Source organism: Oncorhynchus masou, chromosome 27 (genome assembly GCF_036934945.1).
Source record: "Oncorhynchus masou masou isolate Uvic2021 chromosome 27, UVic_Omas_1.1, whole genome shotgun sequence".
Lineage (NCBI taxonomy): Eukaryota > Metazoa > Chordata > Actinopteri > Salmoniformes > Salmonidae > Oncorhynchus > Oncorhynchus masou.
The window spans coordinates 20,736,021-20,762,898 of NC_088238.1; the positions used below are offsets into that span (position 1 = coordinate 20,736,021).

At 43.2% G+C, this 26,878-nt stretch overlaps 1 protein-coding gene across 2 annotated transcripts; it reads left to right on the forward strand.

Moving 5' to 3' along the window:
• The first annotated feature begins 189 nt into the window (after positions 1-189).
• LOC135515760 (GAS2-like protein 3) lies at positions 190-25,336 on the forward strand. 2 transcript variants are annotated; one of them, XM_064939471.1, is made up of 9 exons: positions 190-322; positions 14,701-14,756; positions 18,397-18,574; positions 18,815-18,933; positions 19,188-19,329; positions 19,977-20,040; positions 20,712-20,853; positions 21,451-21,558; positions 22,665-25,335. In XM_064939471.1, the coding sequence occupies exons 2-9, from the start codon at positions 14,724-14,726 to the stop codon at positions 23,925-23,927; spliced, it is 2,049 nt and encodes a 682-aa protein (XP_064795543.1). In that variant the 5' UTR covers positions 190-322; positions 14,701-14,723; the 3' UTR covers positions 23,928-25,335. The 2 variants fall into 2 exon arrangements, with proteins under 2 accessions (XP_064795543.1, XP_064795544.1); XM_064939472.1 differs by lacking the exon at positions 190-322 and adding an exon at positions 10,283-10,902 and having other exon boundaries at positions 22,665-25,336.
• Positions 25,337-26,878: the final 1,542 nt, after the last annotated feature.

The following is a 26,878-nucleotide window of genomic DNA, read 5'->3' on the forward strand; positions in this document are numbered from 1 at the left end:
GCTGAAAATATCGTAAACAAATATGACAACATAACATAAATGGGATTTGATTTGTCACAATATATTCACGAACCACAATTTATTTGTCTATATTATCCGTGAGTTTAGCCAAACTCCACCTGGAGCGTCATTTGGGTCCGCCTACCTGCTCTTCCAGCATGAGCTTCACCACGCCCCTTTTCCATGAAGAGCTTCGGCTGTGCTCTGGTTGGTTGTTTCGAACAGTGCATGCACGTTTGGAGAGAGGGTAAACTGACAACTAATGACAGAGAACTCAACCTTTTGGGAACTTTCAAAGAAAACTATACAAGCGACGGAACAGGTAATGTATATACAGCTGGTGAGTTAACACTAGACAATTGTTTCCGTGGCGTGAACGAATCTGTCCTTTCCTCTTTCAGCCCACGAGGAAGCAACAAGTGCCCCGTGGCTGATCTCTTCTCTCGAGTGGAAGACTATTTCATGTAGTTGCTAAATTCGTAAACCCTATTATAGTCTACACAATAGACTAGATTTTGTCTCATGGTTTTAATGAAAGGCGTGTAATATGGTAGCCTGCTTAGATTACTGAACTTGTTTTACATTTAATGTACAATTAGGCGTACACCTCTGGAAAAACTCTGGTAAAGGATTTTAAAACACAAATTTCGAAATGAGCGAAGTCGAAAACTCAATTTGCCGACGTGTCCATGTATGAACCTGCATAATGAGCATCATCATGTCACACAGGTTATAGACGCCCTACTAATGACTGCGTGTTTGAAAATGTTGCCATGGATACAAACTGCAAGGAACAGAAATGCTTGGCCTTGCACAACCATCCACCTTGCCAGAAGATACCGACACTACCTTTTACCCTTGTGTACACTGAGCTGCACTGAGGTCGGAACACAATCGTGGTTACATTAAGTATGGTAGTCAAGCATTCATCCTGCTGCACACACCCTATGGACGCTCTAGTCTAGAGTGCCTGGTTAAATTGCGTTTACGGGCATTTTTAAACTCCATGGTTAAAGTAGTATGATAATATATTAGTCTTGAATTACTTTGACGTTGAATTATGTTATATTACTCAAATTTACTCATGGTGGACATAATGTGTTACAACATAAGACAAAAAAAAAATTGTTGCAGGAATTACAGGAAATACCCATCCTTTTTATCTCAGATTGGTGATGTTAGTATTAAAGTTTATAGTAATTGGTCCCTTAGGGCGTCGACCGGGTTAGGGTTTGACCTGGGTAAGCCCTTGTTGTAAATAAGAATTTGTTCTTAACTGACATGCCTAGTTAAATAAAATAAATCAAGAAGTCACAAAATCTATTCCTTAAAACAGATTATCTTTGGTTTAGTACCGGTGTTTGTCATAAGCGCCAGTCCATAGGAGGACTTAGAACATAGCTGTCATTTTCAGGCTATGGTGGCTAGAAAATAAATTGTGCGCTCCTCCCATAAAAGTCTGGCCTCAAAGGTCAAATCATGAAGTCAGTGAACTTCAGGTCGGAAAGTCGGAGCGCTGTAAAGATGTCTGAGTTTCCGAGTTGGATGGCCGTTCAAAAATGATTTCCCCAAGTGGGATCTGTTTTTTTTTTCAGAATTCCCAGTTGTCTTGAACACACAAAAGACAAGAGTTTTCCGAGTTCCCAGTTGTTTCAAAGACAGCATTAGTCACAGCAGGGGTAGGGTGAGAACAGCAGAGGGGTGCACTGCTCACAGTCCCTGCTCTCTCCTTCCTCCAGTGAGACTGATCAGAGAGAGGGGACAGGCTTCCACCTGATGGAAAAACTCGAGTCGCACCACATCTGCCTCAGGCACAAATTGTTCCTATGACCAGAGAAAGTGAAATACTCGATATTCAAATAGACACAACGAGCTACTAATAATAATAAAAATGCAGGGTTATCGTACACTTGACTACTCATTCATTGCAGCTGCAGTGTGAGTGGAAGGAGAGTGCTTTTTGTAATAGTGTTGAATAAAACTCATATAAACAGCAGATCTTTGCTTTATTCTTTGACAGTCTCTCTCTCTGGTCATGGGTTTAAAAGTTATGAAGTCTCACGTAGGCTAGTATCAAACTTATTTTGTGCCCAGTGTCATGGAAGCTGTAGTAGGCACAGTGAATTGATCCATCGAATTGGTCAGCACATTCTGCTCACTCGATGTAGTCACAGATCTCCTGGTCCGCAGGATAGGCAGAGTTAGTCTTTTCAGACAAATGAAATGGTTGAAAATAGAAACACCGACCCTGTGCACCTACCGCCAACAGTGCAACTCGGCGGAAGAATAAAAAGCATCGCAAGCCAGTGTGCCTTTAACGTTAGCTTTTCTACAGAAATGTTTGGCGATTGACTAGGAATGCCTTAAAGATCACAATCGACTAGCTTGTGACCACTGTTTTTATTAATAGAAATGCTATGTTATATGTTTGTCCTGGCTACATTCATTACCCTGAAGAAGGCACAGTGATGCTGAAACGTTGGTGGTTTACCCAATATATTACTGGGAGCTTGTATATAGTGTGTGACTATTTGATACATTTTATGTCCTGGCTACATTGACACAGTTGAGCCGGCGTGAGATGTGAGTTGGAAAACGTACCTCACTGCAGGAATGGGATATGCCACTGTACTCCAAATTTGACCTTTATCCACATACTCCATCAATAAGATTAAAATACTACTTGTGTTCCCAGAAAACTTCCCATTTTGTGCTCATGCTAGCTACCAGTAGCCACTGCAGCCATTATGAAATGGCACATGATGTTGAACAACAAAGGATCTGATAGGCTGACACTGTCATTTAAAAATGGCTGCTGTGACTAATGGTAGCTAGCACGAGAATGAAAAGGGCAGTTTTCAGCAGTATTTCTATCTGCTCGATGTATCCTCGTGTTCATCGGCATGCTTCAGTTCGATGTAACATTGTGTTCGTCAGTATTTTTCAACAGATAAAATGTGCATGAAAACAAGTCGTCTCTCATTGAATGACAAAAAAATACTTTATTGAAGAGTCCCTACTGTTAACAAATCACTGACGAAGGGATGTAGACTTCGGGTCAGAACTTTGGCTTACCTCCAGAAAAAAAATGTGTGCCCGAACTGCTGAAAAAACACTCACCGAAGTACAAAACAGGGAAAAAATGCCACAATTTCAACATAATATATGCGCAAATTCTACTGAACTGTTTCAGCTGGGAAGCATGTGGACACCTTTAGGAAGTAGAGATGCTGTTGTGCCCTCTTAAGAAGGGTAATGGTGGTGTTGGTCCATGACAAGTCCTCAGTGATGTGCACGCCAAGGAACTTAACTCAGGACTCTCTCTACTGCAGTCCTGTTGATGTGGATCGAGGCATGTTCCCCCCCTTTGTGTCCTGAAGTCCACAATCAACTCCTTTGTTTTGCTGACATTGAGGGGGTTGTTGTTATGACGGCACAATGCCAGTTCACTTACCTCCTCCCTATTGGCTGACTCGTTGTTGCTTATCAGGCCTATAACCGTGGTGTCGTCAGCAAACTTGATGGCGTTGGTGTTGTGCAACCATGCAGTTGTGGGTGAAGAGGGAGTACAGCAGAGGACTGAGGACACACCCCTGGGGGGGCTCTGTGTTAAGAGTCAGGGTGGAGGTGTTGCCAATCCTCACAGCCTGTGGTCTACCCGGTAGGAAGTCCAGGATCCAGTTGCAGAGGGTGGTGTCCAGACCCAAGGCTTCGAGCCCTGGGTCCGTATCTTCTGGCAACCATCCACCCTTTCTCTGGAAAGGAGATAGCCATAAAATCAAGGGTTACTTTCAGGCTACATAATGTTAGGCTATACCATAAAATACATTTTTCTGGCTATGTAGCCTACCGTTACAACTTGAGATGGATAGAACATGTTTGACTACAGACTGATTTTTATGTCCATTTAAATCTCCTGTTCCTGGTTTTCTGCTAGAGGAATACCGTAATAGCAAGGTTGTGCAGGTGCTTCCCTTCGCTTAAGTGTGTGCTGCTACCCCAGAGGAAGACCATTTCACCAGCAGCAAAGGGATCCAAAATACTATACCTGTTTTTGAAACTCAAGTAGACCTGCTTATTGATTTTTTTTTGACATACACATTTCTGTATCTGAATTGAGCTGTAATGTGAAAAATCTTTTTCATAGGTATTTCTCATATGTAGGCCTACCACACAAAGATGGTTATTTTTTCCCTTTGTGCTATTTTTGTCAGGCAACTGTATTTACCATCTTGTGGTAGCATTTGTGCAGAAATAATAAAAATTAGGCATAGGGTCATACTTGAGATCTGGACTGGATCGAGACGCATGCATGCGTGAGGAGTGCACCCCCAAAACAGCCCTGATTCTGCCCCTCTACCCCGTAATCACCATCTGGCTGATCTCTGGCATTATGCCTCACATTTTGGGGAAGTGGAGTCTCCAGAAGGAGGCCAAACCAAAAAACACTGCCACAGATAAGATATGAACAGCTTAATGGGTTAAACCCCCACGTGAGCCCATATGTGCTGCTATCTCCCCTGGATGCAATGGAGATCATGAAGACCTCTTGGTTTTCCCCTCATTTATTTAGGGTACTGTTGACTAATGGCCAGACTGGGACCAGTGGGAGAGTGGCAGAGGAATGGTTACAGGAGAGGGAGTAGTGACTGAGAAGAAATACAATCAAATTGTATTGGTCACATACACATTTTGCAGGTGCAGCAAAATGCTGATGTTTCTAGCTCCAAAGGTGCAATAATACCTAACAATACACACATCAATTAAGAAATATCAGTACGTGCAATTTCAGTCTGGAATATATGCACTGAGTATACCAAACATTAATATTGAGTTGCACCACCCCTTTTGCCCCCAGAACAGCCTCAATTTGTCTGGGCATGGACTCTACAAGGTGTTGAAAGCGTTCCACGGGGATGCTGGCCGACGTTGACTCCAATACTTCCCACAGTTGTGTCCTTTGGGTGGGGGGCGCAACTCAATAATAGGAAGGTGTTACTAATGTTTGGTATACTCTTTGGACAGTATATGAATAGAAAATGTGTTACAGGAAAGTTACTTATAGGATGAGCCTCGACTACAATAGAGTATATACATACAGTTCAAGTTGGAAGTTTACATACACCTTAGCCAAATACATTTAAACTCAGTTTTTCACAGTTCCTGACATTTAATCCTAGTAAAAATTCCCTGTTTTAGGTCCGTTAGGATCACCACTTTATTTTAAGAATGTGGAATGTCTGAATAATAGTAGAGAATTATTTCTTTCAGCTTTTATTTCTTTCATCACATTCCCAGTGGGTCAGAAGTTTACATGCACTCAATTAGTATTTGGTAGCATTGCCTTTTAAATTGTTTAACTTGGGTCAAATGTTTTGGGTAGCCTTCCACAAGCTTCCCACAATAAGTTGGGTGAATTTTGGCCCATTCCTCCTGACAGAGCTGGTGTACCTGAGTCAGGTTTGTTGGCGTCCTTGCTCGCACACGCTTTTTCAGTTCTGCCCACAAACTTTCTATAGGATTGAGGTCAGGGCTTTGTGATGGCCATTCCAATACCATGACTTTGTTCTTAAGCCATTTTTCCACAACTTTGGAAATATGCTTGGGGGGGTTATTGTCCATTTGGAAGACATATTTGCGACCAACCTTTAACTTCCTGACTGATGTCTTGATGTTGCTTCAATATATCCACATCATTTTCCATCCTCACGATGCCATCTATTTTGTGAAGTACACCAGTCCCTCCTGCAGCAAAGCACCCCCACAACATGATGCTTCCACCCCCGTGCTTCACGGTTGGGATGGTGTTCTTCAGCTTGCAAGCATCCCCCTGTTTCATCCAAACATAATGATGGTCATTATGGCCAAACAGTTCTATTTTTGTTTCATCAGACCAGAGGACATTTTTCCAAAAAGTACGATCTTTGTCCCCATGTGCTGTTGCAAACCGTAGTCTGGCTTTTTTATGGCGGTTTTGGAGCAGTGGCTTGTTCCTTTCTGAGCGGCCTTTCAGGTTATGTCAACATAGGACTCGTTTTACTGTGGATATAGATACTTTTGTACCTGTTTCCTCCAGCATCTTCACAAGGTCCTTTGCTGCTGTTCTGGGATTGATTTACACTTTTCATACGTCTCCTTCCTGAGCGGTATGACGTCTGCATGGTCTCATGGTGTTTATACTTGCGTACTATTGTTTGTACAGATGAACGTGGTACCTTCAGGCATTTGGACATTTCTCCCAAGGATGAACCATACTTGTGGAGGTCTACAATTATTTTGAGGCCTTGGCTGATTTTCTTTTGATGTTCCCAAGATGTCAAGCAAAGAGGCACTGAGTTTGAAGGTAGGCCTTGAAATACATCCACAGGTACACACCCAATTGACTCAAATTATGTAAATTAGCCTATCAGAAGCGTCTGAAGCCATGGTGACATTTTCTGGTCAGCTTTGTGTATATGACCTTCTGACCCACTGGAATGGTGATTAAGTGAAATAATTTGTCTGTAAACAATTGTTGGAAAATGTACGCGTCATGCACAGAGTAGATGTCCTAACCGACTTGCCAAAACTATAGTTTGTTAACAAGAAATTTGTGAAGTGGTTGAAAAATGAATTTTAATGACTCCAACCTAAGTGTATGTAAACCTCCGACTTCAACTGTATGAAGTGGGTAAAATGGTATGTAAACATTATTAAAGTGACCAGTGTTCAATAACTATGTACATAGGGCAGCTGGCTAGTAAGTGACTAAGGTTCAAGGCAGGGTATTGGGCGGAGGCCAGCTAGTGATGGCTATTTAAAAGTCTGATGGCCTGGAGTTGGAAGCTGTTTTTCATTTTCTCGGTCCCAGATTCAGTGCACCAGTACTTTCCGTCTTGTAGATGGTAGCGTGTTGAACAGGCCGTGACTCTGGTGGCTGAGGTCCTTGATGATTTTCTTGGCCTTCATGTGGCACCGGGTGCTGTAGATGTCCTGGAGGGCAGGCAGTGTGCCCACAGTGATGCATATATTCATGATAATTTAATTTTTTCATTTCCAGGATAGGTTGGTTGGTGTGGTAACTTTGGCGTGTTGCCTTAGGGCAGTCATTTAAGCTCACTTTGTTCTGCAGAAGTTCTTCTCTTTCTGCCAAACATATAGCATGCTAGGCTACTGGTTTTCAAAGTACACATTCAAAGGATGCATTCACCAAGGATTTGAATATTTCATAGTCTCCCCAGCACAAATGTTTCTCTGTTGGCTTAAATGTCTTCTCCTTTGGCCAGGTTTCAGCTGGGCTGTAGCCTGTCTGGCTAACAGCTAACGTCTCCATTGTCTCACACTCTACCTGCCGAACCCTCATGGCTAATGACCTCATTCAATATTACATTTCTCAGTTCTTCTGATATAAAAACAGACATGATTTGAGTGTCGTATTTTCCTGGAGTCTTCTATTACAAGAGTGGACTTACTTCTATAGGTAGGGCCTTACTGAAATTACCTCGCTGACCTGAATCAATGAACATTGATTAATTGACAGAGTGAGAGGAGTTTCTTTTAGGCGTCCTGTGAATATATACAGTTTAATTCTAGAGGTCTTTGGACTCCTCTACGACAGTTGATGAGTCCAGTTTCAAATCAATGAATAGGATGAGAAGAGGATGCTGAAAGGGTGTTTGGAGGTCATTAGTTAATGAAAACAGGGTCTATGGTAGCTTTTGTTTTTACTGAGGGCTGAGCTTTTTTCATGTTAAGGTGAAAGGTTTACCCAGTCCCACTCCCCTCTACCCCTGGGATTATCATACGGGCAAGTAACCCTCCTTACCTGACCATCTGTGAGGGTCTTCTTCAGGGCCTCGGATGTCTAGCAGCTTATCTGACCACTTTGATAAAGCCGGTTACAAATTAGCCTACACGTGTTAGGCCCATATTTGGTTTTGCATTGTGTTCCAATTTCCTTTTTTACGATTTTCTTTTTTGAGTTTTAGCACAATGGAGAACACAAGTCGTACAATTTGAAAGGTACAACTAGTCTTGTATACCTTTTAAGAACCAAAAAAAGATGTATGTTCCTGTCATAAGAGCTTTTCAGCATACCCTAATACACACACATTTCCTCAACACCCTCTTTAAGTCAAACCCCTTTTTTTTATTCTGTTGACATCATCCAGTCACAGTTTCAGATGAGGTCATTAACTGCCTTGTCCTTACAACTGACCCATTTATGACTACAGCAGCTTCTGCAGTTGTTGTCATCACTGCAATGATCAGATCCCAACCCTCTCCTCGGCAATCAAAGAAGGCCTTCCTGATGGGGACTTTGTCAGTGTGGCCATGGAGCCCTATTCATTCTGGAAAATGTATTTAAAGCAAATGTCAACATTTATGAAACTGTCAGGCTAGATCAGTGCTCTTGGCGGTCTTCGGGACATTCTTAGCTACTTCAGTTGGGATATTGTTTTCTGAAGGGATGATGTCATCTGCGTTGACTTGCTATTCAGCTAGCCTATGTTAATCAGCGAGCGAACTCCCCCCGATGAATGGGCAAGCTGCCAGTCCTTCTGCAGCTTAACGGGCACAATCACCCTATAGGAGATCTAACTCAATGCTGGCTCCCTTTGACAACTTTTTAATTTGGTTGCCTCAATTTCGGACTTCAATAAATCCACACATTTTTACTCCCTACCAGAAGTGCGACTGTCTCAATTTTTTTTTTTTTTGAAAAGACAAACTTCCCAGCAGCCTCAAAGTGCATGCTGTAGTAATGGACTAATCAAACCAGGATGAAGTGGGATTGGCAGGTGTCTCCTCAGTTCACACCTAAAAGCCGATGAGGGGCTTTCCTGGCGACCCGTCATCTTCAGGACAACTCTTCTTGAAGGACATGGGTTTGAGCCTAAATGATGTACGCTACACTTAGGCCTAATCCTGCCTGAATGCACCTACTCCCATAATGGATACAAGGTCCATTTCTGATGGAGAGGCACCGAATGAAATCTTCAACTGACAGGCCAATTAAGTTGAGACACAAAGGGCTCAGCAGGAGAAGTTAAATGAATGAGAAGTTGGTAGTCTCTGGGGAGAGTGGAGCAGACCCCGTTTGGCAGGAGAGCAGGGTTAAAATAAAAAGGTTATGGCCCCATGTGCTGGCTTAAATCCCCTTTACACTCTTACGTTAGACTTGTGCAGCTGCTCCATGCTATTGGTAAATACGCAAATCACCCCACTAATTCGCACACACTTTACAATCCACTGTGAATGCACATCAAACACATGATGTACTCCGACTGCAGCTCCATCCATGTGCCACGTGCTGTCTGTAGTATTGTGATCGGTGAGGGTGGATCGTCCATGTCTGGAATAGCCCCTGATCCTCTTAAATGATTACTGATCCCTCATCCATCTGTGTATGTTTATCTTCAGGACTACAGAGAGTCTTGGCTCATGTCCCTCTACTTCATTAAACCTTCCCATTTACTCACTCACAAAGGGAGACCCACCATTTCAAATCATTTTAAGAGCTGTCAGGTTTTTGATTTGTAATTTTACATCCCGGTTCTATCAGAAGCAAAACACATGAATCAACATCAAATAAAATGTTATTTCACATGCGTCTTCGACGAACAGTGAAATGCTTACTTACTGGTCCTTTTCCAAAGAAGATAAAGACATCTAAATTACCCAACAATGTGCCAATGTATAGTATGTACCTAACAAGGTTTACATTATGAAGCAAAAACTAGCTCAAATGCATATTCATTCAAACATGCATGCTGGACCCAAAGGTCATTGTTGGAAGACCAGTTTTGATTGAACAGGGCTGCCAAGAGCGAACAGGCATTGTTCAAGTGTTTCAGCAACCACTGTCGAATGTGCGAGGCAGCGGCCCTTGTCAAGTGTCGAGCCTTGCCCTTTCCTCAGACACTCGCACATTTACTTCAGCCAACCCAGCAGCATGAAACACATTCTGTTTTTGAACGGCTCTTTTCATTTCTCGCTCCCTCCCTCGCATTGACTTTTGGTGGTGGTGTGGACGCGCATGCTGCCCTTTTGGTCCCCACGGGGAGGCATTCTCTCAGCTCGCGCATTGGGGCCCCAGATGCAGCACATTCTAGAGACTAGTGCTCCCTTTGTCCTCTGCTGTCAGCCCCATACGCCTCCCTACTCAAATTAAAAGTCACCCCATTCTCTCTTTCTCCCCCTCTTTGTTTGTCTACTGTCCAGTAGTTTAGACCTACTGATCTGCTCCAGGAGCAAGTCTTGCCAGGGTTCCAACTATGGCAGTGCTTGTCAACTTTTAACAAATCAGAACATATGCACTGGCCTGGGCACCCGCATAAGCATTAGACAATGCCAACTTTGGGACAGTTACAATGTGCAATTTGAACCCTGGCCCTTGCCCTTTCCTCTTCAGTCTTCCCCACACCAAACTTTCCCCTTGCGATCATGTTTTTTGGAGTGGGGCTTGGGGAAGGAGGATGGGATGAGGAAGTGGCTGGTTCCCCTGCCCCCTAGCCCCCCATTTCCACTCGCTCCTCGCAGGGAGCTCCCAGGGCAGGCTGCAGAGTTGGGATGATGAACGTGTGGGGTGGCTGGAGGGGGGTGTGGTGTGTAACAATGGGTGCTTTGTGAGAGGAGGACTGGCTGTGGCAGGAGTGGGGGCCCTCTGCAGCGCTGAGCAGAGCCACTTCATTAGTGAATGTTCTCCCTCCTCCCTCCATTCTCTCCTCCCTCTGTCATTCTCTCTCTGGCTGTCGACATTACACACTCTGAAGTCTGGAACCAGCCAGTAGGAGCCTGCGTGGTTTGTGTTGCGCTTTCTGTTTTCCGGTCAGAAGCAGGGTGGAGACGGGTTTTTCCGACTTTCTGGGGGTTCTACACAGCTCTTTTCGTACATGACTACTGTCTTCCTCCTGTCCTAAGGTAATTCTGCTTGTCTGCACTGCTGTCATCCTTTTCTCTTCCAAGAGCAACGCATCACAGATGAGACATGGATTGATTTCTCTCACGCTGTGTCAGAGTAACTGAATGCACTTTTTTTTGTGCACGTAAAGAGCTGTCCCTGAAATGACAACAGCGTATTAAGGAGCTGAAATGTGGATCTATGATTAGGGTTGCAAAACTTTCAATAAATTCCCTGGTTTTCCAGATATCCTGGTGGAGGATTCTGGATTTTCTGCTTCTTCCCTCCGGACTTGGCGAATCCCCCATCTGGGATTTCGGGGGAAACCAGGGAATTTATTGAAAGTTCTGCAACCCTAACTATGACATTGAAATGCGATCATAGTGCTAGGGTTCTAGTTTGTGCTGCCTGCCCCTTGGGTCTATGGTGACATTTGTGTTAAGTGCACGAGCTCAGCCCAGTAAAGAAGTTTACATTCTCAGTCTCTATCCTATAGAACAGACTGGGAAGGGGATTTGGGTGGATTGCTGAGGGAGAAAGGGAGCAATTATGGGGTGTGTATGTGTTGGGGGGGGGGGGGGAGCTGTGTTTTCTTGTTGACTAAAGTGTCAGAGGCTAGTATAGCTCATTATTGTCTCTCGCTCTCCCTCTCACACACACACATCCTTTGGGCCAAGGGGATGGGTCTGGGTAATCCCCTACATCCTGGGAGGAAGAGGGAGAGCTTTACATTCTGAATTATATATAGTTGTGTGTGTTATATATACCTTAGCCAAATACATTTAAACTCAGTTTTTTTTACAATGCCTGACATTCAATCCTAGTAAAAATTCCATGTCTTAGGTCAGTTAGGATCACCACTTTATTTTAAGAATGTGGAATGTCAGAATAATAGAGAATTATTTATTTCAGCTTTTATTTCTTTCATCACATTCCCAGTGGGTCAGAAGTTTACATACACTCAATTAGAGGTTGACCGATTAATCGGAATGGCCGATTAATTAGGGCCAATTTCGAGTTTTCATAACAATTGGAAATCGTTTTTTTTTTTTGCCGATTTGCTGATTTAAAAAAAATATATTTTTTGTATTTTATATATATGTATTTTTATATATATAGATAGATAGATAGATATACTTAGATACTTGTATGCTCAGTCAGATTATATGCAACGCAGGACACACTAGATAATATCTAGTAATATCATCAACCATGTGTAGTTAACTAGTGATTATGATTGATTGTTTTTTATAAGATAAGTTTAATGCCAGCTAACAACTTACCATGGGTTACTGCATTCGCGTAACATGCAGTCTCCTTGTAGAGTGCAATGAGAGAGAGGCAGGTCGTTATTGCGTTGGACTAGTTAACTGTAAGGTTGCAAGTTTGAATCCCCCGAGCTGACAAGGTGAAAATCTGTCGTTCTGCCCCTGAACAATGCAGTTGACCCCCGTTCCTAGTCCATCATTGAAAATAAGAATGTGTTCTTAACTGACTAGGCATACAGTTAACTAGTCCAACGCAATAACGACCTGCCTCTCTCTCATTGCACTCTACAAGGAGACTGCATGTTACGCGAATGCAGTAACCCATGGTAAGTTGTTAGCTGGCATTAAACTTATCTTATAAAAAACAATCAATCATAATCACTAGTTAACTACACATGGTTGATGATATTACTAGATATTATCTAGTGTGTCCTGCGTTGCATATAATCTGACTGAGCATACAAGTATCTAAGTATCTGACTGAGCAGTGGTAGGCAGAAGCAGGCGCGTAAACATTCATTCAAATAGCATTTTGTGCGATTTGCCAGCAGCTCTTCGTTGTGCGTCAAGCATTGCGCTGTTTGACTTCAAGCCTATCAACTCCCGAGATGAGGCTGGTGTAACCGAAGTGAAATGGCTAGCTAGTTAGCACGCGCTAATAGCGTTTCAAATGTCACTCGCTCTGAGCCTTCTAGTAGTTGTTCCCCTTGCTCTGCATGGGTAACGTTGCTTTGATGGTGGCTGTTGTGTTGCTGGTTCGAGCCCAGGGAGGAGCGAGGAGAGGGATGGAAGCTATATTGTTACACTGGCAACATCACTAAAGTGCCTATAAGAACATTCAATAGTGAAAGGTTAATGAAATACAAATGGTATAGAGGGAAATTTCTGTAATGACTACAACCTAAAAGTTCTTACCTGGGAATATTGAAGACTCATGTTAAAAGGAACCACCAGCTTTTATATGTTCTCATGTTCTGAGCAAGGAACTTAAACGTTAGCTTTCTTACATAGCACATATTGCACTTTTACTTTCTTCTCCAACACTTTGTTTTTGCATTATTTAAACCAAATTGAACGTTTCATTTTTTACTTGAGGCTAAATTGATTTTATTGAGCTACAACAATACTGAACACTTATTTTAATTGTCATTATTACAAATAAATAAATAAACATTGGTAGATTAATCCGTATCTGCTTTTTTGGTCCTCCAATATTCAGTATCGGCGTTGAAAAATCATAGTCGGTCGACCTCTACACTCAATTAGTATTTGGTAGCATTGCCTTTTAAATTGTTCAACATGGGTCAAATGTTTCGGATAGCCTTCCACAAGCTTCCCACAATAAGTTGGGTGAATTCTGGCCCATTCCTCCTGACAGAGCTGGTGTAACTGAGTCAGGTGTGTAGGCTTCCTTTCTCTCACGCACTTTCAGTTTTGCCCAGAAATTGTCTATAGAATTGAGGTCAGGGCTTTGTGATGGCCACTCCAATACCTTGAGAGATGTCTGTATGTGTGCTTAGTCATAAAAAAACATGTCAATATTTGAGTCATAATCTCTTAAGGTAAAACACAGCGCTTTACAGCTAATCTAGATAGTTTCATTAGTTTGTCACTCACCTATATCATGTAATTTACTTGGCACATGGTCCTTGACTCATGTCCTTTTCAATCAAATCAAACTTTATTTGTCACATGCGCCAAATACAACAAGTGTAGACCTTCCCGTGAAATGCTTACTTACAAGCCCTTAACAAACAGTGCAGTTCAAGAAGAGTTAAGAAAATATTTACCAAATAAACTACAGTTAAAAGTAACACTATCGAGGCTATATATAGGGGATACCTAGTCAGTGTGCGGGAGTACAGGTTAGTTGAGGTAATTTGTACATGTAGGTAGGGGTGAAGTGACTATGCATAGATAATAAACAGCGAGTAGCAGCAGTGTACAAAACAAATTGAGGGGGGGTCAATGTAAATAGTCCGGTGGCCATTTGATTAATTGTTCAGCAGTTCTATGGCTTGGGGGTAGAAGCTGTTAAGGCTGGAAGGTGTAATTGATAGCATGGGCTGATGCTGAATCAGTGTTGTCCCATTCTTGAACTTTCCAGACTACATGCTAAACAGCCCTTTAGCTGAATGTGTTTGAACAGTGTTCTTACCTAGAGAGAGAGAAGCACTACTATTACGTGAGCTAAGTTACAATGACAAAATATACAGAGATGGTTGCTACTGCCAGATGTTTCTCAGCCCTGTGGACTGTATCATCCTCACCATGTGTGTCAGCTGCAGATGTTTCAGATTTTCTGGAAGTGTTGTTTTTGTTAGCACGTGGTAGATAGGACATGATGATGTGTGCGCCACATGTATTGAATGTGAATGCTTGAATGTGTTGTCATAATTGGTATATAATCACAAAGCAAGATCAAGGAGGCAGCAAACTCTCAACCCTATTTCCTATAAGAATGGTGATTTGATACCCTCAGTGCTGTGGCCCATGTTCCAATGTTGTTTTCTAGATATTTTATACTTAATAGCCTCATGTCTGTTTCAGGATGAAAAGGTGATTCTCCTCTGATGGCAGTGATGGCAGTGCAGGCTGGCATACAGGTAAGAAAATGACTTATCATGCACATACAAGGATTTTGGGGATTTTTTGTTCAGAAGGGGTAACTCTGTTTCCCTCAAAGGCCCAGTCCAAAGACCTCTTCTCGTACCGTGGTCCTATACCTGCTGTGTTTACATATTTAAAGGATAGGAGTAGCAGTCAGGTGTAAGCAAAATGCCTTGGACACAATGACAAAGCAAAATTGTGATTTAAAAAAAAAAAAAAAAAAAAAAAACTCACAAGTCATTCAAAATCTCTTAACACTTTCCTGGTTTAGCTAGTCTATTCAGGAGGCGGACTGACACCAATCGCTTTACTGTTTTTACTGGTCTTATCTCCAGCAACGTAATCTGTTTGCTCTCAAGGCTGTCTGATATCTGAGGAGGCCAATAAGACCCTGTGGGCAGGGCCGTACTACATATGAGGACACAGAGGTCTGGATCTCGTACATTTTTTTGTTAAATAATTTGTAATTTTTTTACTATTTGATTTATTGTTTGGGGGGCACACAGTCGTCGAGGATCTCAATTTACTGTTAAGTCAGGATAGTGGAATACACTAAGTGCAATTTTGAAACTTGGATGTACATAAGCAGTTTTCCAGTTATGTTACTCACTGATAGTCAGTAAAAAATGTTTAGCCAGCTAACTAAACTTGTAGTAATCATGGCTGAATTACTGACAGGGCACATGCCCAGGGGCCCTGACCTCCAGGGGGCACCCATTTATTTTGTTAGTCACTCTCACTCAGATATTATATTAACATGGTAGAATTGTAGAAAATGTGCTTTAAAAAAATTCCCGCCCTGTGGCAAAATGTGTACAATTGCAGAAAATGGTCTGAAATAGAAGTTCTGTAAAGCAAACTCATTTGTTTACTTTTTGTTAATAAAATACTTTTGCTGCAAACAGATCCCTCTGTAACGTATTAAGTTATAGTTTTTAATCACGGTGCTTGGTTAATGTTTAGCAGCTAATTGTATAGGTAATAGGCTATGTGTTTGTAGATGGACTGAAGGGAATGTGATTATGGCTAGGGTTATGTTTTGCTGTTTTTCATATAGCATTTTGTAGTTTTTAAATGGTATAGAAATGCAGTAAATGAGCTTCATCTTTCCCCCCTGTCCAGACCTCACTAAAAGTCAGACCTTGGTTACGGCAGTGGGGGTTTCTACTCTCTAGGTCAAAGGTCAACGAGAACCATGGGAAGATTTCACAACTAGGAGGAGCGTAAAGGACTAGCAGGTGTAACTCTGGTCCTGTTGGAATCCTTCCTTGCTCTCGTCCTTGACGTTATCACTGATCTGATGTAGGGCTGGGAATAGCCAGGGGCCTCACGATACAATATTATCATGCTACGTCGGTGCCGATACAATGTGTATTACGATTCGATACTATGGTTTTATTATGCTTTGCTGTTCCTAACATATTGCTCACCCTATGTCTGCTGCAGAGGGACGATAGAGAGCCATGAGAAAATGAGTGTGGATCAGGGAAATAAAAGTGCTGAAAACATGTTGGCTCACTATTTAAAAAAAGATGGAGAACAAGATATAGGATGAAAAATACTGGAGTTATGGCGCAGGTACAGCGCAAATAAATATTGCGATATGTAACTGTAAACATCTTTTTCACCATCACTAATCTGATGTGACATTATTAGTGAAAGCAATATAGTGGAAACTTAGTTTTTTCGCACTCAAATCATGTGATTCTGTTAAGGAAGGGTGAAAGAATGCATTTGAGAAGTATTCAAACTCATTGGCTTGGTGTCTGTTGTGATCACACCAACATGCAATCAAGAGACCTAGTATGTGTACATATGCGATCCACATCATCCTGAATGGCTATTTGGTGGCTTCATTAGGAATGTAGATTTTCTCTTTTTAACTCCCTTTCCTAACTATGTTCCATTAAGAGAGAGCTTTAATGTCCAATGGTTAAAACTCTTACAATCTCCCTCTTATGTGCTAGATTTACCAGGAATAGGCGGTATTTGTTTCCACAATTAGTCTACTTGCCTGTACACAGGCTACCTCTACACCCTTATTCTGAAAACTAAACATGTACTTGGGAGGAGTCTAAAGTTTTCACAGTACCCAAAACCATTTAGCAATTTTATTTGGACACAGGAAAGGTGGTAGGTATTCTACTGCACAAGTACTACCATAAAGGATCAGTTGAATTGATGTCTAACTACAATAAGCCCACGTGAGGGCTACTAAAGCTTTCATTTCTGTGAAACCTGCATCCAGTCAGGTGATGCTGGAGAGGTCACCACTGGTAATCCCCAATGGTATGGTGGTAATCTCCACATGTTTATGTAACTCAAACACTCCCCTCCTCGTCACCTTTTCTCTAATTAGCTATATTTGGTATGAGTAAGACGGAAAACAACATATGTTGTGGGGTTGCCTTGCCCAGAGCACCAGCCAGGCACTTTATCCTTAGAACACAGTTATGTAAAGGAGAGGGGGTTGGGGAGGAGGAGTTTTCTTCTTATTTCTGTATTAATTAAATGCATCTCTTTTTGAGAACCAGACAGAATTTTAAATACTTTCTACTGAGCAGGGCTATTTACGCTCACTCTTTCTATCTCACACCTACTTGCTCTCGTTCTCTTTCTCTCTCATATTTTCTTTCTCTCTCATACTCTCGTCAGTCTGGGATGTTTTCTGTGACATCTGATATCTCCAGCAGTGATAACTTGACTCACCCCCGTTCTCTTCCCCCACCGAAGTTTGGGAGTCACTCCAAATGGGGTCATGGAAAAACTCCCAAAGAACAAACGAGGCCTTTCTATGAGACTAAACCCAGGGAAAGTCTCAATCATGATATACCAATGAGGGTGTGGGAGAGAGGAAGCGATAGTGGATATACTGTCAGCTGTGTGTATGATTGGAGGTTGATCTGATGTGACTGTAGAATACAAGGCTTGTTCCAGCCTCCAGGCATTCTCCTCCCCTCAGCTGATTTCCTTTCCCTCACTGCGAGTGGAATGTCACCGCAGACATCTAGTAGGCCGTCTCAGAGTACTTGGTTGTCTCGACAATATCCTATTTCTATTCTTCCATTTTAGAGTCTTGCAAAACGCTGCTCAATCTCCAAGGCAACCTTTCCTCCGTCTATTTGCACTTCAATCTAATTAGTGTAGCTGGATTGTTTTTCTGTTGTTTTTTGTCCAAATGTCAAAATTGTATACTGATGAATATCAACATGTTTGAAAAATTATATCCTTCAATCATGTTATTCTTGCCCTGACAAAAGCACAGTCTGTGCCAGGGGCTGTGTTCTAGTAGCCTGTGTGAGGGAAGGATTTTGTATTTCTCCCCCCGGTCTATCCCACTGCCAGCCGTGTCTAAATCCACTTCCAGTGATCCGTGCAGCTCCTTTAGTCTACGAGCATTTGGATACAATCACTACAGTGCTGGAATCCATTCTGAAAATATGACACATTTCCTTTGCCAGGCTGACACCACTTGTAATATAATGGGAGGGTTGAATGACGGATGAATGTAAGCGATATGCTCGGAAGATTTAATTGTCAGCCCCCAAAACCTTTTTCTGCCCTCTTCCCATAGTAACGACACCAGCTGGTGGTAGTTTGTCACTCTGTGTTTTTTCTATATTCCCCCCCCTGCAGATGTGGTTCGGGGAGAAGTTTGACACGCCCCTGCAGAGTCCACGCAGCCCATTGACGCTGCGCCATGGGCCGGGCTTAGCCGATGTCTTCCAGTATGACCAGTGGCTGGCCGTGCGCCACGAAGCCACACTGGTACCCATGCAGGAGGACCTGGCCATCTGGCTCACCGGGATGCTGGGTAAGACCATGAGGGTCATGGGGGAAAATAATTCAAAAAGTGTGTCGTTGTCTTGTTCGTGTGGCATTATTTGTACTCTGAACCTGGCAATGGAAGTTTGTTGGATGTGCAGCCTAGAATTCTTCCTTTTTTGTTAATAATTTGGCCTTAAATGTCTTGCCCTGTCATTCACCCCTCACTCCCAACAATACACACTAAAATACTCATGCTAATATTTTCCTCTCTGTCTCTGATACACAGGAGAGGAGGTGAGAGCGGAGAGCTTCATGGCGGAGCTGAACAACGGTGTGAAGCTGTGTCGGCTAATTGGAGCTCTGCAGAGCAGGATCTCTCAGAGCAGGGCCTCGGATATGGGCAAGGTGAGCTGTGCTGAGAGGAATGGCGGTGGGAACAGGATATTAAGGAAAAGTAGGGGAGTGGGGTGTGGTAAGGATAGGGTAGTTTGAGTTGGTGGTCTGTTTCCCATCTGAAAAGAGTTGGTGTTTGGTTCTGAAATTATTTGTTTTTCTGTCAATTTGAAAATATTACCTAACCAAGAATGGTCATATGTCAACTGTGATGCCAATGCATGTGTGGTTAATTTTTTGTACTTTTTGAATGCCTTTCCCTGTAGTTGTTTCCCATGAAGAAGGTGGCATGTAAGTGCAATGCCTCTCCAGGGTCCTTTTTCGCCCGCGACAACACTGCCAACTTCCTGGGCTGGTGTCGCCACATAGGCGTGGAGGAGACGTACCTGTTTGAATCGGAGGGCCTCGGTAGGTGTTTTAGTTGGTGGGGAGGCTGTACTGACCAGTAGACACAGCAAGTAGAAGCTAATCACAAACGGCCATCGCTCCAGACAGTTTTGAAGTGCATATTTGGGTTATTTTTTCTCGGCAGCCTCTAGTTAGCTTAGCATTCTAGCACGAATGTCCACAGGTATCAATCAAACCAAAACCCATTCAGTCTTGTGTAATCAGTGGAGCAGAACCATGGTTGTACAGTTGAGGTAGAGTCTAACTCCATTCCATCCCACCACTCATGGAACATTACTACATTATCCTTGGAGTTAAATACCTAGGAGTTGATTAATACATTACTACGTTGCCCTTCGTGTTTGATACATTACAACATTACCCTTGGAGTTGATTAATGGCTTCTTAGCTTAATCGGTTCAAAGGAACATGGGCTGAGTTGTAAGCCTTTAATGACTGAACGGAGCAGATGCCTCCACTGCAAGCCATTTTCTGGCTTTTGTTTAAGCCATCCTCCTTAATGACATAATAGGATCCACCATAGAGAGCAATTAACATAAGTTCTTTATGTGGACACCTTCTCGTAATAAGTAATGGGTTTGTGACACTGCTGCTATACTATACAACCATGTCGTCTCTCTACAGTATGTAATTTCTCTGTCTCGCAGTTCTGCACAAGGATCCCCGGCAGGTGTGTCTGTGTCTGCTAGAGATCGGCCGCATCGTCTCCAAGTAAGTTACCCTTGGTTGATAGATGATGTACAGTACCAGTCAAAGTTTGGACACGCCTACAGTGATTCCATGTGTTATTTTATCGTTTTGATGTCTTCACTATTATTCTACAATGTAAAAAAGTAAAGAAAAACCCTTGAATGTGTAGGTGTGTCCAAACGTTTGACTGACACTGTATGTGCTGTAGGTGTTGCACTGTGACAGGTATCACAGGTATATCAATCAAACCAAAACCCATTCAGTCTTGTGCAATCAGTGGAGTAGAACCATGGTTGTACAGTTGAGGTAGGGTCCAACTCCATTCCACTCCACCACTCTTGTAACATTACTACATTATCCTTGGAGTTAATTACCTAGGAGTTGATTAATACATTACTACGTTGCCCTTGGTGTTGTTTGATACATTACAACCCTTGAATGTGTAGGCGTGTCCAAACTTTTGACTGGCACTATGTGTGCTGTAGGTGTTGCACTGTGACAAATGTAAGATGAGATCATTCTAGAACATGACCACCACGTTTTGTTTTGACCTTTCACTGATCCTGTAGTGATGCAATGTGGTATGTTGGGGTAGAAAGATGGACAATGCAGCAAAAATGAATGTGTGGCATCTTTTTTTCCATTCCTACCAGTCCTTTTAGAGCACTGAACTGATCTGTTTTTCTCCATAGGTATGGGGTGGAGCCTCCGGTGCTGGTGAAACTGGAGAAGGAGATTGAGCTGGAGGAGACCCTGCTGAAGACGACAGAGCCTGCTCCTGCAGTCAAAACCTTCACGGTGTGCTGCCAGCATGGGGGCCTCTACCAGCCTGGGGTTAGTCACTCCAGGAGTTAAAACTGCTATTGTCAAATTTGTACTGACTAAATAGGGACTCGACTCCACTTTTGTCTCATCTCTTGTTCTATTAAAATAGTTAGTTGGTGACCCAGTTCATCAGATCCAAAATGGCGGTAGCAGTGGCTCGAGTTGCCTCGCTGCTCAAGGCTGTATGAGTCATTATGGTCCTTGTGATGTTCCATCCATCTGGGGTCATGTGACTCTGTAGCCTGTGGCACCAATGCAGCGCAGTCACAACATCAACGGACATCAGAACGCTTCCTGTGTCCACAGCCTAAGCTGCATGACACTTAGCCTTTGATTAGTGTGTTTGCCAAAGCGGTCCTCTTAAACTACAGTATTCCGAGGCTGCTACTGAATGCTGTTCTATAGCCTTTCAAGTCTTTGCAACTTAAAATTGGTTCAGTTGAGTTCATCGGTTCATTGAGTTTTCCTGTTAGCAACTCTTGCTTTATCCTTAGGCGATGGGTTAATGAAACAGGGTTTCTCAAGGTTTTAGAACATTTCTTTCATGTTCTTACATCCTTAGCCAGGACTCTATAGGCCCATGTTAATTCTCCCTCTGTGTTACAGGAGCAACATCTGACGGACGAGCCTCCGTGTAACTGCTCCCAGAGAGTATCTATTGAATACCTGTCAGAGGGCCGTTACAGGCTGGGAGACAAGACCCTCTTCATCCGGGTGAGCGGCACACACTGTATAGTGACACACTGAACACTCCCAAATATTGAACACCAGTGTTGGGGTCAATTCCACTGCTAAGTGAGCATTAGACCTGTAGCTAGTGACACACCCTTTCTGTCCTCTGCCAAGAGACCAGGAAACATCTCTCCACCTTAACCTCATTCATTACCTGGCCACTAATCCAAAGGTTCAGTCTCGGTGCCTGGCGCACATTTGGCTGTGTCAGCACTGTGTAAATTACATTACTACACATGACGTAATTCTATGGTCAGTACTTGTCTGGTCCATTTATACCTTCACATACTATGGACTGGATAGTCCTGTGGACTTGAGACCAACCCTACTATATAGACAGTCCTGTGGACTTGAGACCAACCCTACTATATAGACAGTCCTGTGGACTTGAGACCAACCCTACTATATAGACAGTCCTGTGGACTTGAGACCAACCCTACTATATAGACAGTCCTGTGGACTTGAGACCAACCCTACTATATAGGCAGTCCTGTAGACTTGAGACCAACCTGCTAAATAGACTAGATGGTCCTGTAGACTGGAGACCAACCTACAAGATAGTTCTGTAGACTTGAGACAAAGACATTTTGGAAAAGTAAGCTTAGTACCGATGTTGGGTATTTAAGGCTGATAAAATGCTTATATAACTGGAAAGTAAAAAACCGTGGCAAGTGTAAAAAGCAGCGGTGTAGGATAACGGAAGGAGGAAAGGTCTGTTTCACGTTTCCACACAGCAGCAGATCACTCCCGAAGCTCATTATGGAAGCAGAGTCGATCTCATTAGTACTGGACCTACAGGAGGGATTACATCCTTATTGGCCAAGGGACAGCGTTAACACTTCCAACAAACAGCAACTGGAAAATAGATGGTGGCTGTAGATAGTAGTTGGCAGCACTGTAGATATTAGTTGGTGGTAGTAGGAGTGAGTAGTGATGGTAGTAGGAGTGAGTAGTGGGTAGTAAGTAGTAGTAGGAGTGAGTGTAGATGCGGGTCTCAAGGAATAGTTAAGTAAAAAATAACCATGATAAACCCTTTAAAGAGACGAACTGCAATGTCTCACATTTATCCCTCTCTCTCACTGTGGTAGATGCTGCATGGGAAGCATGTGATGGTGCGTGTGGGGGGTGGCTGGGACACCCTAAGGGGTTTCCTGCTCAAGTACGACCCTGGCCGGGTGCTCCAGTTCACCACTCTGGAGCAGAAGATCCTGGCATACCAGAAGGGTCCACTGGTCCACGGCTCTGCAGCAGCAGCCCCTCCACCTGACATGGACCCTCTCGCTGCAGTCAACCTCATCCCCTCGTCTTCCTCCTCGTCTTCCTCTGGTTCGGCCTCCAAAGCCACCTGCACCCCCGTCTCGACCCCTACTCTGCCCAGGAAAGCAGCCGCAGCACCCAAAAAGATCCTGCAGATGCCCCTTCCCTCCCCCAAGAAGCCCACCCAGAAGCCCTTGCCAATCCCCAAGAAGGTGGCTGCTGTGTCACCCACCCTGTCTTCGCAGCAGGGCCCAAGCCCTTCCATTCACAGTGGCAAGAGCCAGCAGACGGCACCACTGCTCCATTCCTCTTCTTCCCCAGTTGTGGCTCCTTCTGCCCCCAAGCTGAAGCTCAGGCCGTCCCCTCGCGGCGCCCTCTCCCAGCCTCGTAGCCCTGTGTGCCCCGAGCCCTCCTGTAAATTTCCTAAACCCTCCTCCACTCCATCCACCCACACCTCCATAACAGTGCCACGTCCCGCCACAGCCCCATCGAGGGTCCCCTTCCAGAAAGAGGGCCGACCCCCAACCGGCGCCACTCAACGCCGCCTGTCTCAGAGGCGGCCCGCCTCCCCGGCCTCGCGCCTTCGTCCGGATGCTGCCAGACGGGTCCGTCCAACCCCCCGTGTGACTGTGCAAACACCCAGGCCGGCAACGGCCCAACCCACCAGGACACTAACCCCTACCCCCAGGACTGCCACCACAGCCCTGCCCAAATCCACCATCTCGCTCCCCAAGAGCAAAGACACCACAGCCAAAAGTCAGGCCCAAACCAGGGCTATCCCCAAAGTGGTTGTGCCTTTACGTGGCGGCACCCCTGGGCGGTTATATGGGCTCCCTAGTGGCTCTACCGCTGTTGGCAAGACCAACCAGAGAACGGTACCAACTGCCCAGAGGGCAGTACGGAGGCAAGCGCCCTCTGCCATCACCCCCTCTCTCAAACCGCTGCCCACCATAACGGCCCCCCAAAATACCAGCCCTAACATCAAAGCCCTCCCTTCCCAAAAGAACACTGCTCTCACGAAGAAGACCCAACTCAAGAACAAAAGCGAGGACCCTTATTTTGAAATGAACGGCAGAAGGCATCAGAAGACGTGAGACGTAGTTGGGGGACATAGTAATGTGATGGGGAAGGACTGTACTGTCCTACTGAACATTAGTGCTTCCATCACGGTATTTGTCTGAATAAGTCCCCAACCAGGATTCAGCAGAACACCAATGTCCACACAAATGTATACCCAACCGGGTATAGATGCAGCAACTGTCAACACACAAGCTAGTGTTTAACTTTCAAAACGCCATTTGCACCGCTACCATTTTTATATTTGTTTCTCAGTTGGTCAGATTTTTTAAAATGTTACTTACCTTGTCTCGTTTAATTGTCCTGTTGTCAAAAGCTCATGCTTCAATAGCATTTGACAATAAGTAAGTTTTTATGCTGTCTTTGAATGGGTTGAGAAGTGAATGATACTGATTTTATCTGAGGTCAGCTCAATTCAGTCTTAAGCCGAACACCGAAACACTCAATGGAAACGTTGTAAACCAACATCCCATCAACAGCCCTTTGTTTTCTTATCCTTTTTCTAGAATTTTGAGTGTTTTTGAAAGCTTTCTAACATCTATTCGTAGGTCTTGAGGTTCTCTACAGAGGGCTCCATCTTTGTCCATCTGATACATATTTTTCTCTGCATATAAGTTATACTTTTTAAACATTGGCATTTTCTTTTCAGAAAGGGTAATTTCTGTGCAAAGCAGAGCTAACAAAGGCAGCACACTTTGAAAATGTTAATTATTCATTGCAAAGCGGGTTATTGTAACCAACTGTTTGACAGGAAATATAACTGGACTGAATGTTTGTCCTCGGTGTGGATAAACTTTTCATTGGAGGTTTGATTGAATATAGACATTTGTTTTTCTTTGTCACAGACTGGATGATGATGGGGTGTTTTCTATTTTAGAGGTCAAATTAAGCACTGTTGGAATGATTCTCGTGTGCCTTTAGAAATGACTGTTGCTGAGTGGCATTAGAATGTACTAGAAACTAGGGTTTTAATATTTTTTACAAATGAGAATTGCACAAAGTACAAGCGCTCGGACTGAGTTTTTTTTAAAGTTTTTTTTTATTACATGGTCAAATCTCAAATGAATTACTACTGATAATATGCCTGTTACACGCCCTTTGAACTCGTAGAGGCGCTGGCAACTAAGGGACGAGCAAAGCCATTAATCATTTTCCAGAGGGAGAAGTTATCGTGAGGTAGATTTTAATTTGTTTTGTCATCTGAGTCTTTTCATTGATCATATTTTTACTTTTCTATGTGGTTTTCATGTCTAAGTTACTTTGTCTGTTTTCTTGGTCAGCACTTTATGAAAACCTCTTGGTGCGTTTGTCACTTTGGATGTTGTTTCTGTTGATTTGTGTTGTCTGATCTACCTTTGTTACATTGTCCAATAAAAGGCCAAACGTTGGCAGACTTCCTGCAAAACATGTCTGTGCTTTATAATTGACAGTAACATTTGAAGTCAGTGGAAATGGTATTGATATTGACTTCCAGGACCTAAGCATACTCATACCCTTTTCACACTGTTGTGCTAACTGTACGGAGCTGGCTTTCACATGGTCCTTTCCAGCAGTTTTAGCAACTACAATGGATGTGTAACCAGGCTGGCACAGTAGAGTATGGCTTGGCCTAGAATAATCCTAGGGTTTGGCTCAGTAGTGTGATAAAAGTTATGTGCAGTATAAAGTACTAGAAGGTCGTTGAAGGTTGAGATCTGTGCAGTCAGAGTAGAGCCATATACTTAGTTCAATAGGGATTCATATCATTTCCACTATAGTCCATGGTTACCACTTCATTTACTTGATCCGCTCAGTGATGACTGCTTTGAGGAACATTTTTACTTAATGTGATGGTTGTCTCAGCTGGGGACTTTAAAGCAGCAATCAGCAGTTGAAATGATAACAAATCGTCCTCCCCGTTTTGGTAAAAAGCTGACGACTGGGGCTGGAGAAATGTAACCACTGAAATTCATATGGTTGCAAGGAGTGACCTTCCATAATATACACATGATAGTTTTAACCATGTTTTGAGGCTATATGGTGTTTATACTTTGTTTTCAAACATTAAAGTAAAACAAGCTTGTATTTTGGATTCTGATGGGTTATGACAGTTGAACTAAGCTCAGGAGGCATTTACACTGCTTGTACAAAACATTAGAAACGCCTTCCGAATATTGAGTTTCCCCCCCCCTTTGCCCTCAGAACAGCCTCAATTTGTCGGGTCATGGATTCGACAAGGTGTCAAGTGTTCCATAGGGATGTTGACTCCAATGCTTCCCACAGTTGTGTCAAGTTGGCTGGATGTCCTTGGGATGGTGAACCATTCTTGATACACGGGAAACTCTTGAGCATGAAAAACCCAGCAGCGTTGCAGTTCTTGACACTCAAACCGGTGCGCCTGGCACCTACTACCATACCCCGTTCAAAGGCACTTAAATATTTTGTCTTGCCCATTCACCATCTGAATGTCAAACATACACAAACCATGTCTCAAGGGTAATCCATCCTTAAAGTCATGTCAATAAGGGATCATAGCTTTCACCTGGCCAGTCTGTCATGGAAAGAGCAGGTCTACCAAATCCATTCATTTTAATATGTTGATTACTTCTCCTTGTCATTATCATTCACCTGATAAGACAAGATGTGTTGCTAGGGGGGGGCATGAAAAGGTTAAAGTTCCCTGCTCTAAATGTCTCTGTGTACAATGTGTTATGACACTATATTTATTCCCAGTAATTATATCTAATAAAACTTGTTTTTAAATATCATTTGTTGAGGGAGACTGTTGCATTACAGCCTGAATTTAAAATGGATGAACTATAGATATTTTGTAACTGGCCTACAAACAATACCCCATGATGTCGAAGTGGAATTATGTTTTAACTGAAAACCTGAAATGTCTTGAGTCAATAAGTATTCAACCTCTTTGTTATGGCAAGCTTAAATAGGTTCAGGAGTAAAAATGTGCTTAGAAAGTCATAAGTTGCAT

Bases quoted from the DNA above. Each gene is read 5' to 3' on its own strand.
- LOC135515760 (XM_064939471.1), top strand. From the start codon at position 14,724: ATGGCAGTGATGGCAGTGCAGGCTGGCATACAG. The intron at 20,041-20,711 runs GTAAGTTACCCT...TTTTCTCCATAG, and splicing joins ATCGGCCGCATCGTCTCCAA to GTATGGGGTGGAGCCTCCGG. The intron at 21,559-22,664 runs GTGAGCGGCACA...TCACTGTGGTAG, and splicing joins ACAAGACCCTCTTCATCCGG to ATGCTGCATGGGAAGCATGT.